At 33.2% G+C, this 13,957-nt stretch overlaps 1 protein-coding gene across 6 annotated transcripts in view; it reads right to left on the reverse strand.

The window, feature by feature from the left end:
• Positions 1 to 13,957, reverse strand: part of LOC119071901 (transcription factor collier) — a 34,029-nt gene that overhangs the window by 8,915 nt on the left and 11,157 nt on the right. For all 6 annotated transcript variants that reach the window (XM_037177010.1, XM_037177008.1, XM_037177011.1 and 3 more), the window contains exons 5-6: positions 10,743 to 10,816; positions 8,194 to 8,262 (exon numbers count right to left, since the gene is read on the reverse strand). In XM_037177010.1, the coding sequence (XP_037032905.1) occupies positions 8,194 to 8,262; positions 10,743 to 10,816 (143 nt within the window). The remainder of the gene's footprint in view (positions 1 to 8,193; positions 8,263 to 10,742; positions 10,817 to 13,957) is intronic.

Consider the following 13,957-nt stretch of genomic DNA (forward strand, 5'->3'; position numbering starts at 1 on the left):
AACAAATATTAGAAAATGACTACAGAACAGAAGTGACCACGACAGAGTAAAGTTAACCAGGCAGTAGTGCCTGTTTGACTAGGGACCTGAGTAATCTAGTAGCCCTATATTTTTTGCGAATAAAATTTTTCCATTTATGTCAGTGTTCATTTGAGTTCATTTTCATCCAGTGTATTAGGTCCCTTATTTGACGTTTCGAAAATGAGCCGCTACTGCCTGGTTTATTTTACTCTGCAGTGGAAGTAACAGATGAACTGTTGTGAAACACATGCCGTTTGCAAATGCCTCTAATGATGAGACGTTCTTAATAGCTTTGTCGACCAATTATTTTTGTCTCTCCTTTTTTCTTTTCTCAATCAAGTCATGTATCATTCGATTTATTCGTCAAAATAAATGAGAAAAACCATCATTTCAATACACACGCACAGTACACCATCGAAATATAATTCAACAATTTAAGGTTACATTATTCCCAGTTCAAAATGGCTTTTTGTCGTTGAGTGTACCCCCGAAAAAGGGTGGTATGCTGTGGAGTAAATGAATGTTTTCGTGTATTTTATACAAACGAATTTTCGGAACTGAATATATTCCGAAAAGACTCTCATTTCATTCGCACATATGTAGCATTCTACAAAGTCTAGAAAAATACTTCAATATATCAATATAAGTAACATGTTATATATATACTATACAACGTTCACAAGAATTGATGTCGGTACACAAAACGGAGTTGAAGTTGATACAGAAAAAAAAAATTGTATAAACGAAACAAGGAAAACGATTTTGTTGTTGTGTGTTGAAGGGGATATCGTTTACTTTGGATATACAAATGACTATAATTCGTATAAATTTGTATCTTTTTAAAGTCAAGATATCATGACATTGGTAAGAAAATTTAAAATAATTTTTTCTTGTCTTTATGGTGAGATTGTGATTTGCTTTTTGTTTGTTTGCATATTTTAGGAAATATACACACAGCTTTATGTAGAGAGTAATTCGAAGTGTTTTCCACTCTTGAGTATAGTATAGTATAGTTTTGAATTGAGTTTTCTGATGTAGTGGAGAGACCTTGAAGTAAAGTTCATAAAGTCTCCATTGTAATCACCCATTCCATTTTAATTTCTTGCTTCATCAGAGTTCCGTTCTGCTTGACTTTACGATTTTTATTTGAATTTTTCACCTAATTTTTTAATTAATTTATTGCATTAAACAGAATTCCCGAAAAGTGTGAAAAGATGTTGATATTTGTAAACACTCAATGTGACATGTGGTGTCGACTAATTTATATTACGCTTGGAAATGACAGCAAAAAAAGAGAAATCTTGTTAAACGGTAACCAAAAGAAAATATATATTTTTTTAATTGTTTTTCCTCACTGTTTTCCCTTTATAATATGATTTTTATCAACATTTTAATGCATCAAGTAGAGAAAAAAACACACGAAGAAGTCAAATATAGAAATTCACCTCGTAAATAAGTGAAACGAAGCCAATAAACCAAATTGACTTTTATTATGTTGTATGTTGCGTTTTACTTCGGCTGAGGTAAACGTGTTACATTCTTTATACTCTTTAGAGGATAATCATTAGATGCATACACGCAACATTCTGAATTCAAATGACATTTTTACAATCTCATTTCAAAAGTTAATTAATGCATTTTCTAATGAAAATGTTTGTTCTTTTTGTTGTGGTAAAAGAAGGATAATTAAATGTATGTTAGTTAGGGCGCAGGCATCCTTAGATCAGTCTTTAACTTGCCATTCGAACGAAACAACAACGCTTAAAAGACAGAAGAAAGTCGACCAGTGACGGTTACCACTTGTCTCAAGATCTATAGAACTTAGTGTCAATATTACGAAGGTGTGTGGCCATTTTCCATTTACGGACCAGAAGCACGCAACGTACATGAGTTTTATTTTGATCGTAATGCACTAATAAAAGTAATTTTTCAATATTATTCATGCTAACTGGCAGAAACTCTTCAATATCTGTTAATCTATCACTTTGTCATCTGTTATCGATAGAAATTCCAAAAGTAAACTTTGGGCTCAGGCTATTGTGAGCTTATATAGCCACATATGTGATAAACCAAATGAAGTAAAAGATTTTCCGTCAATCTTTTGAAAAAACTCAATAGAAGTAATAGATTCGACAATTGTACTGGTGACATTTTTGCCGTCTGTGAAAGGTTTAGTGGTCATTCTAGTATCAGTTTGTGTATACTGTATAACTTCACAAAAGTTTTGAACAAATTTTACAACCGTTTGCGGGTGGGGGTAGTTTCTGCAATAGCTACAATACATTTCGAAAACATGAACAATCTCTGAATGAATAATTTGAATTCTACTTCTCGACTATTTGAGCTTTGAGCTCTCCTTCTTTACTACGAAAAACTATTTTCAAAGGTTTTAGAAATGCCAAAAAGAAACGTTACTTCTTAGCAAACAAATTTCTCTCAATAGAAAGCACGTTCACCGAACGCATTTGAGGGTATTGCATACAAACTCAACCGAAACGAATCTACCATTAATCAAGTATCTCCAATTTAGTTAGTTCAACAGAACACCTCTTAATTAGTCCTTGTAATATGTTATTGATACTTATCCCTTACAATAACTCAAAAAATATTAATCCACCCTCAAAACACCAACTACAAAATACGCAATATCTCACAAATATTCAACAGAACAATGCAATACAAAACATCACTAAATCGAGGTTTTCATATATTTTTTTTCATTTATAAATTTGAGGCGGGTGCATTTATGTGGTCGAGATTTATATTGACAGATGTTTCCCCTCGGGGTATACGGTACCAAAAAAAAACACTAGCATTTTGGTAGGCATTGCAGTAACAACACACACAGCATGGGGTGTTCTGTGTGTATTTAGCCAAAACTAAAAGTGTACTAACTAGAAAACTATAACGTTAGTGTATGTGCATATTGCTGGTGGTGTACCGTTAGTAAGGTAGTCGGTGTCATAGTACACATTCAAAAAATATGAAAAATAACATTAAATTTGATATTAAAAAGGAAATATAATTGGTTTGTTGTGTCAGCTCAAATTATGATCTCATATGGTGACATAATCTGTTTTATCTGGATTGGGAATGCGTGTATATATGTCGTACGCATAAGAGAGGATATTTCTGTTAAGCAAGAAGGGATGTTAAAAAATTTGTTAAATTTAAATATTTCCGAAAATTGTTTTTTTCTTTCTGGAAAACTGTTCTTTAAGTGTAATTCGATATGCAAACTAATTTTATGTTGACGCCTTCGACTATAAAAACAAATAAAAATTTCTTGGAAGATAGAAGTTCTATACGCAATAATTCTGTCAATGCATTCATTTTTGTGTCATTACTTTTGTACGGAAGCTTAACATCCAAATTAGGTAGATAGATTTTAGCGCCAAGTTGAAAGATTTCGTGTACAAAAAAAAACCCGACAACAACAACAACAATATCCATACGATCCATAAATTTGAGAATGGAATAGCAAAAGTCTGCCACATAAACCAATAATCAGTTTATCACAGATGAAATTGAAAAGCAAAAGAAAAATCGAACAAGATGATGGTCATAAATTGTTCCAAATCTTTTAGGGATTTATGTTAGCCATGTATTGAAAGAGACTGACCACAACTTTTCATTTTCGGATTAAAGTAAGAAATATGGAAAGAGATTTTTATATTGCAATGCAACTAAGTATTGCTAATAAAAATGTGGTATTTTTCTTTAGAAAATATTGGACGTTACTATAAAATCATTTGTAAATATTATGGATAATGCTCTGGAGAAGATCCACCTGTAGGACATTGCTTTCAATGTTATTCTAAACGAAAAAGGGTAATAGCCGTAAGAGCCACATCGTTGATAAAAAAGTAGACGACGATTTCGAAGCCGTAATTACTTTTGAGAACCAGAGCTGTACTACGGACGGTAAGCATATCACAGGGCCGAAGCTGGAAGATATTGATCAATAAGTGCTTATTTATATGTAGACACATTGTGTGTGGACTAAAAGAACATTTTATGACATAAATAGTGGAAGCGCGCTTGGACGTTAAGAAAGTTATGACTGTTGTAAATAATAACCGTCATAATTTTCTTAGCTTCCGAGCGTTATACCATTTTTCATTTATTTTCAGGCATGATTACATCACTCTACACATAAATTTATGCATATGGATCAACATCTTTTACATACGACGCTGATATATCGGATCTATTACTATATATTGATCTCAAATCTTTTACTTCATATTTTTGAACATACTTTTTCTATAAAATACCGTATTAGACAATGTCTAATAGACATAGCTTGCCGTTTTATCATTAACAGATGGTAGGTGTTAGTAATAGGTTAGATTTCTAACATTTTTCTCACAAACGACAAACTACATCAATTGAATATTACGCGAAGTAATTTGAATATCGAGAAAATAAATGCTGTCACAATAACCTTAAATTAAACATTTGAGCAACAATAAGAATTCATTCTCTTGATCGAGGGAAGTGAGTTTCCTTCCCTCCGGTCATATCAGATGCATTCGCAGATCGTTCAAAAATCGACGAAAATTAACCAAATCCAAATGCTGTAACGTAAAGATGATGACAATTAAAAAAATGCGATAGTCGGTCTTTCACTTAAATGGCAATATCGACAACACTAGCTTTTAAGAAACAACAAGCGTATCGCGATATTTTCAGTGAATCTTTTACATCCATTGTTGTAAACGGCGTTTAATATTGGACCAGGATAAACCAATTTCTGATAGCTTGATCGTCAGATAGAAAATTCCGCAAATAAACAGTTCGAAGTTGTCTTTATTGCAGAAAAAAAAATCGTTTCCGCAAAATGAGCTTTAAAGTTCTGTAACAATGGAAATAGAAACGAAATCGTTAGCCTTAAACAACATATAAGTTCTGCCGATCTTCGCTGACTTTAGTATTTCAGGTACAACAGAAAACCTTAATATTTACAACGTTCAAAGAAACAAAAATATTGAACATGAAGAACTTAAAAATTCACTCAGTTGAGGTCGTTCCTCGTCAAATTCTGCTCTCATTTAAAAAAAAGTCCAGACGTGATGACAAATTAACTCTTTTGTCACAAATTAATAAATCGGGCAACTATTGATGCGTCAACACTGAACAGTAGTGTCAGTCATTTCCAACATCCATTAGTGTAACTTATTGCCAATTCTTAGATTTAAAATCTAGTCCTTCATTTGTTCACATTCACTTTACTATATAATACTACATTAGTACATTACCCATATTTTATCGCTTATTTCCTCTGTTTCACTCGATAACAGATGTTTTCAATAGATGATAAAATTTGGTTTTTCTAACTATTTTCTTGAGCAACTACATTGTTTTTCAAAATTAGCGTTTATGTTGCTCAAAAAAAAACCTAAGTTGAAGAACTTTACTTCGAATCTCCGTTGCTCTAGGTCAAAGTCATAATGACATTTTCACCGGTGGGTAAGCAAAGAATCCATTTCTGTCGTACTGCCCACGCGGTCTGCCTTTCGTGAGAAAAAAGGGATTTGTTCGAGAAAAAAGTCTTCACAAAGTATTTAACGAAATAGTCGATGCTCATAACAGAACTTCGGAATAAATTTCGAAATTTCTACCGAAACCAAAAATTGAAATCAATTATTAAATTGGGAAAAGGTTTAAGCCAATCAGAAAAATTTCACAAAAAAACTTATTCTTTCAACGAACACAAAAAGAATGGAAAAGAAAAGAAGAAAATAACTTCAACAAAATTATTTTTGATCTTCGGAACATAATTCTTTTCCTTTTTGCTTTTCGTTTTACACAATAAGAAGAAAAATGAATAAAAACGGCAAAAGGGAAAAAAGTTCCATTCTCTATATAGCATATTTTCTTCTATTCGGTAATATGGTGTTATATCATGCTACTACCGAGTATTATAAACCTAATATTGTATTGTAGTCTGCATGGTCACATCAATGAATTTTAAATGGTTTTTCTCTCCACTTGATATATACATTCAGTTCAAGAAAACCACTTCACCGACACATCTTAAAGTTTCGTCGATGTTAGTTTATTTTAAGACACGACCATACATCCGCACCGAAAAATGTATACAATCGGCCTCCAACACATCCAACTCCATTTCGGTGTGTAAACAGTGTGTACATGCGAATATTTCCACCATAAAGCACAATAACATCGCTACCAGCATAGCTATATATCCATGACAACAAAATGAAAAGGGAGGAAAAACGAGGGTGGCTTTGGGATTCCAGCCATGCTGTTGGGACCTGGGGAAAGATATCGTCATGTTGTTTGACTGGTATATAAGCGGCTATATGGAAAATATTCTGTACAATTCTCATGTACATAATCATGCTCGGTGTGAATATACGTATATGTACGTGGTTCTATAAGCTTTATATTGTGGGTATCATATCATGAAGGCTTGAACATCTATCCAACATATTGTGTTATATAGTTAAAGACGAATGTACAGTCTGTGGTAAAAATTCACTGAGAAGCTTAACATTTCTTATTTATTTATCGTTAATTGGATTAAAGTTGTGTTTTGCTAGCACAAAATAAAGTTAAAAAATAAAATACAAAAAAAATTGTGGAAAACTTTACAAGAAAACTTTTCACTTGTTTATAGGAGTGTGCATCAAAAATGTTTGTTTATGAAGTGGAGAGGTAAAAAGTTTGTTTGGAATTGTAGCACCTTTGAAGTAGGTATTGAAAAGTTTAAGTTTGATTTTATTCCTTCGATGAAATGATTTGATTAGTAAAATGTTTTCGCTTTAAGTCGAATGTGTAATATTTGTTTATATTCGTAACCGGTAATTTGATGGGCTCTTACACGTTTCTGTGGTGCTTTGACACAATGGAGTGGGTGATTACAGTGGAGTTAAAGCTGCAGAAAAATGATTTTTATTTTTATTGTTACTCTTGTCGTATTGTTGTTTTGCTAAATGTTTGCATACAACAACTATCAGTACACTAATAAATCACCATTCACGACAGACATTGTTTTGGATTTTAACACAATCTTGAGACACTAAATTTTTTATAGCAAAAAAGTATTTCAAGAGGAAAGTAGGGTAAATGTTTGACCTGAACTTGTTTACTATTCAAAAGCAAAAGACGAATCCATTGTTGTAGATTATGTGCTGTACGTACTATCGTAAAGTAAATCATAACTTTTATGAAACATAAATCCTGGCTATATTCTACCATAGTGAGAACGATACAATAGACAACACAATAAATAAAAAAAAATATTCATTGAAACGTACACTTGAAACATTAATTAGGTGGACTTTCGTTTCTTTACTTGTATTGTTAACCTATGGTTTAAGCTTGTTAAAATTCAAATCTGGAAAATATCAGCAGGGTTCTCCGACAGGTACTATAAATGGGAAACCATTTTCCCATATTTTCTTGAAGTTTCCCACATTTTCCTTTTTTTTGGAAAATTTTAAAGAAAATTCAGGAAAATGTGGGAAAATGTTTTCTAAAAATAATAGTCGCTGATCTGCGTTTACCAATAAAAAATAAGCAAATGCCAGTCACCTCATGAATTTCACATTCAAAGACAAAATTTTGGTCACAGAGCAGTTTTCTCACTCAATTACTCAAAAAATTATATGATGACCTCGAAGATGACTCAGGTTTTTGTGTAGATCTGTTACTTCTTCCTGGCGAAAATATCCTTGATGCAAAATCTTTTACTTCAATAGCGTTCACAAATTCTTTTCTATATAAGGTCGCTTACTTCCCCCATTTCTATTGATAACAGATAACGTATAGTCACGCATTGTCTTAGTCAGGCGTAGATATATTGTAGATCGTCGCCGCGGTGTTTCGCACTTTTTTGGACTAACTATGATGATAACCGAGTAATAATCTACTTTCAAATAGTTGTTAAAGCTAGTTAAGAGTAGATTAACCGAGTTTAAGAAACAAATATTTAGAGACGAATTCTTTTACTTTTAATTTTGAGACAACCCAATATAAATGTTTCGACCACTGTATTACTATGTTAAAAGATCGTATGCCTCAGACTGTATGTTTTTAAATAAAATTGTATTCTCAAAAAAATGAAGAAAATATTCGAAAAGTGAAACGATTATTCAATCAATGTGACATCAGGTCCCTGTTACCTAATTGGCTAGCACTTACCTATCAATAATAACTGGATCTGATGGAGTTTCGTTTCGATTACCACAACTCTTTTTGTCACAACAGCGGCTGAAATTTAAAAAAAGGAAATTGGTTATTATACTCATCACTACCATATCAGCAGACATCCACGGTGTATTAGATATTTTTACGGAACATAAATACTATGAAAAAAAAAATGTCTTAAACGAACTCCCACGAGACTCTCAACAAATACGAGGCTGCGAAGGCTTTAATCTTCAACCCAAATACATTTCGCTTCTAAAGTTTCTGAAGGTCAGGGTCAGGGAAATGTTTTTGAGTTCAATTAAAATTGTATTGAGGTTGGTAGGATGATAGGATGGTACACCTGGTCGTTCTTGTCCAATCTCAGAGTAATAGGATTATTGTATGAAATGGATAGTAAAAATTATAATTGGTTGGAAGAAACCAAACCAAAGTTAACCAACAAATATTTTACAGCAATTCATATGAATATTTAAATGAGGATGAAGCAACACCTCTTCAATAGTTGTTGCTGCGAAGATAAGGAGGATTGATAAAGATCGTTGACACACACGAGAAAGCGGGTTATCAATGACCGAACTCGTGTGAACATCCTGAATTGACGATTCTTAAAGATCATGTATTATACGTTCAGATTATTGAAACAAAGAGAGACCAATCTACGGAAAACAGTAAACCGCCAAAACGCCAATCTTAGTCTATGGAAATGAACTCAACAGTATAGCTACTCAATTTTACCGCCTACCGAAATTTTTTATTGATTTAGCATGTAACGTATAAACGCAACTATAAAAAACATCTCTTGGTCGTCTCCGAAAAAAAAACTTTGGTATTCGATGCTGGAGTGAGAAAAGCAATAATGTCGTGCGATAAAAATTATAGATTTTACATTATGTTTATGGATAACGATTATTGGTTTCTCATTCATATCACACTGTATACTTCCATCTTTTAAAAATAACAAAGAACTCCATTAGATCAATATATATATACGTATATGTACGTGTTATACACAGTTAGGTATACTTCCATCCTACTTATTATACAATATCAAACATATACGCATATCTAAGAAATGAAAAAGAAAACATTGATCCATACTCTCCCCTATAAAACGAAGGATGTGTATATATATCACATCCCAGAGTCAGAGATGCTATTACTTTCTTCGAACCGAACATATACTACAAACTATACACAAGCACGCATAGTAGAACCACCATAACATTTTCCATTCCATGTCATCTCGCTATTTTATGTACACATTTGTATAGATAGCTATAACAACCCATGAAAAACACAATATCTTCACATACATAAGACAAAAATAAAGTCGTAAAGACAAACATAGCGAGCGGCTAGGGTATAGCAAAAATATAAATCCCCCATTCCGAAAAATGTCTCAAGGGAATTTACCCTCTTGAGGAAAGGGCGTGCTCTTGAGAATATTCTTTCGTTTTTGAGTACAACTTTGAATATATATGGACGGGGAATCTATGTTAGATATACTCGATTCCTTGTATAGAAAATAATTTTCGTACAAAAGGAAATATTACATACAAAACGGAACAATATGTACGGAAAACTGTTTGATATATATATGTGTATGGAGCGCATCAATAATGGTGGACATCGGATATCATTTTATGTTTCGTTTTTTATTTTCCAACAAAAAAAAAATAAAAAAATAAAAATCTGTGATTCTATTTACGCTTCCCGAACTGACATGTTTATGTTGTAATATTCCGAAAAAAACATTTCTCATCGACGGAAAATGAGAATACCACTTTTCCGTTTATTCTTTGCTACTATACCCACCATTCGCAGATAGCATGGAGATAAATGTTGTGATGGTATTACTACACGAAAGAACATTTTCAAATATTTACTCATTCTCGAAGTCATGACGGTAAGGATACAAATTACGCTGTGTTCGATGTTGTTTATAGAATTACCTCCATGTTGTAACATACATATTATGTATACAGTCGTACGCTAGTACTGCCAATGTATATACCTGATATGCATGAAATTTATATAAAAAGATAGACTCGACGGAAGAAAATGTCTCTCATTGATTTCAAAAACTCAATATTACACGGTATGTGTAAAGGGACATAAATACACGATTGTATTAGCAATGGTATTAGAAGGTAAGAGAAATTGTGGAAAAAGGGACGAATTCCAATACATTCACATACGGAAAATGTAAATGGTTTCATACCATGTCATTGCGTATGAATAATTGATAAGCGTCGAAGAGGTAAACGACTCAAACAAGTTCGAAAACTATAAATTTGTTGGAGCATACGTGTATGTACGTACGTACGGAGGTTTTTTTTTTTGGACGACAAAAAGGAGAAAGTCAATATTATTATGGTGGTGGAGTAAAGTGTATTCTGGATTACTAAGTAAAGAGTCTATATATGGAGATGGATATGAATGATAAAATTGTATATTTATTTAAATGATACACCGGTTCCATGTGTGCGGGGGAGGACATAAACAACATTCAACTGTATTCATTTTATTGATAGACTTACCTGCACATAACTTCGTGGGTTAACAATACACGACACATTTCAGGATTCTTATCTTGGCCTTCGTATACAATAGCCTGGAAATGGGAAAATAGTGAATTAGCTTATTTACGAGTAACAGGTTACGCAATCAATTCCAATTGTAATATATTTCGGTCAAGTGATTATCAAATCATGTTGTCAACAAATTAATTTCCAGTAAATCGGTTAATAGATTTGGCGTGGTAATTTAGCACTTCAGGTACAGGTACTATCAATTAAATTTAACCAAATTAACAGAATTTTGAAGAAATCTGCGACTTCTTTCGTTTAAATTCTCACCTAATGTTTAATTCAAAATCTTGTACTTCATTAGTTTTAACATAAATTTTGGTATATCAAAGAACACTAGCCGGGTGTTTATTCATTTATTTTGACTTCGATGGCAATAACAGATTAACTGAACCCATCCATATATCCATCTTACAACGTTTGTTCATCTTCCTCTATACGTCTCTTCCTTCTCTCCGTTAGCAAACGTGTAAAAGAACAACATACTGAAATAAAAACCTTATAATGTTACTGTGTCTAAAAAGGAAGCCAACTGTAATCCGAAAACGATAACGCGATTTTCAGACCAATAAAAATAGCTGCCACTGAATTAATAGTATATTTCGTACCCATGACTAAAAGTCTTTTTTAGCGTGTGAGAGGTTTCCGGGCAGAGCCGAAGGCGAGGTCTGGAATCGAATACACTAAACAAGACTTTTAGTCCTAGGTACGAAATATACCATTTTGTGCCTTGTGTTCATAATTCGACGTTTGTCGGCCGGTAAACAAAGCCAACAGCCAACAATGGAATTTTATACATATTTTTTCGGCCGCAATCGATAGGGCCAAGTAAAAGTGAAATTGTTGTAGAGTGAATTCTTCGTGTGTTCCGTCTCATAATTATCATTACGGCACAAAAAACATAGTACGTAACTCGTGATAAAAACGGAAAATCCAATCATGTCACTTTTGCATTGCGACCTATAAATAGCAATCTCCGCATCTACCTAAATGAAATTCCTGTTCCACAGGCAGAATCAGCAAAATATCTAGGTCTAAATCTAGATAGCAGACTTAACTGGAAACATCATGTGAAACAAAAAATATCAACAAATGAAACACAAAACGAGACAAATGACAAATGTTGGTTGGATATAATTCTAAACTAAATCTGTATTGCAAAAGATTGATTTACATATCGATATTCGCACCAATCTGCATGTACGGCTCAGCGCTTTGGGGCTGTGCTAAGAAATCGAACACAGATATAATACAAACAAGTCAAAACAACTTCCTACGCATGATCACTAATGCTTATCGTTACGTGACAAATAAGGAAATACACAGAGATTTAAAAATTCAATGGGTAGTCGACGTAATTCGGGAAAACGCCATAAGACACGAGAAGAGACTTCTAAACCATACCAACGTAGAAGCCATCATATTACTAGACATTACAAATGAAGTAAGGAGACTAAAACGAGTTAAATCACACGATCTGACCTGAAGAAGGATGCTTACAGCACATTAATTTGGGCCTCGACCATTGAGTCGTCAATTCTGCACACGTCTTACGTCTTCTAATTACGCAAGTAAAAGGGAGATGTACAATTCAACACTAGTAATAAATTAACGAATAGTTAAGATTGTACTATGCATACCAATAAAGGTGTATAAAACAAAAAAAACAGAATTTTTCTGGTCACGTCGTAAAGCTTACGACTAGTCCTGGAAAATGCCCCTTTTCATCACTCGTAACGAAAAATACTATACCGTATCGAAGCAGTATAATGACAAAAAAAAACCATGTCAAGCGAACAACATCAATTTCAACAATATAATTTGAGAAACTGTATATTCTAAGTGCATAATGCTGCTGCTCTGTGCACTTTTTATCCTCACTAAACTAAAACAATGTCATTTTACAAATCTTGTCTCTAAAATTCACAAACGAACATCCGTTCTGATGTTTTCAAGATATGTGCAGTGCATTGGTTTTTTTTGGTGTGATTTCGCCGTTTCCCGTCCTTTTCAAAACATTTTTAGCCATTGTATCAGTGAATAAGTACCATTTAATATCACTAAACGAAAGTGTTATGTGGTTTCGAAAGATTGTGTCTGATTCTGAGAATTACAACGAAGTTAACAACGTTTTGTGTGTGTTTCACTCAAACAGTTAAGCATAGAGTCACCGAAGTGATCAATCAATATTATACCACAGAAGATACCGTACTGCTTCTCTTGTACAGATGTTGTTAATCTGTTTCTCGTAATAGGAAACGATTGAGATACCTTTCAATATACGTAATGCACATTATTATGTTTATCAACACAACTACTCGCAAGCGTTAAACGTGATACACGTGCTCAGGCACGTGGTCTCACTAATTGCATTTAAATATTAAAATAATACAGTGGGACAGACTAATTCGAAGTTCAGTTGATTTCGCTGTACAATAAACGTTTTGAACGATGCTTTCAACGTGTGTACAGGTGATTGCACCGATTGCACGAACATTTTATACAACCACTGTGATTACTTAAACGATTCAATTTGTTTGCCGTTGGTTTTAATTAAATTTAAAAACAAATAGCAAATTTTTGAAGATAAACCGAAAAAAGGTTAGCTGCTTCCTTGGCATGGCTCTTGTTGTTAAACACGCCAATTGTTTATCCGACTGAACGGAAAAAATAACTTTTCAATTCACTTCCCCTCCACAAAGTCAATCATATCTTCGAGTATGATTAGTACCATTCCGATTAGCTACTCGTTTGTAATTCAGTAATAAAAATGGGGGAACGAATCGGGATTTGCTATAATTTAACCAGTATATATGCATTAAAATAACATACATTTATGCAAGAATGTGCATTTGCTATCATTTTTATAATGAGTAAAATGCAGGGCGACCGACACATGGTGAATGTGTACGTGTACAACGTATAATATTTTCCACATCATACGGAAATTTTTGGGGGAATGGCTAATGTGAGAGCTTAAGTATTTTGTATGGGAAAGTATAAAGCCAAAATGATTAATTTTAGTTTAGACAATATATATGATATGTTTTCCCACAATTGGATCTATGTTGATCCCAGTCATTATGGCCAAAATGTTTTATTATTACAAGAAGCACCTGAGTCCTGCATTTCGTTTTGTTGCTGTTGTCTATAAATGAGTTTTGACT

The sequence above is a fragment of the Bradysia coprophila genome (genome assembly GCF_014529535.1).
Source record: "Bradysia coprophila strain Holo2 chromosome IV unlocalized genomic scaffold, BU_Bcop_v1 contig_5, whole genome shotgun sequence".
Classification (NCBI taxonomy): Eukaryota; Metazoa; Arthropoda; class Insecta; order Diptera; family Sciaridae; genus Bradysia; species Bradysia coprophila.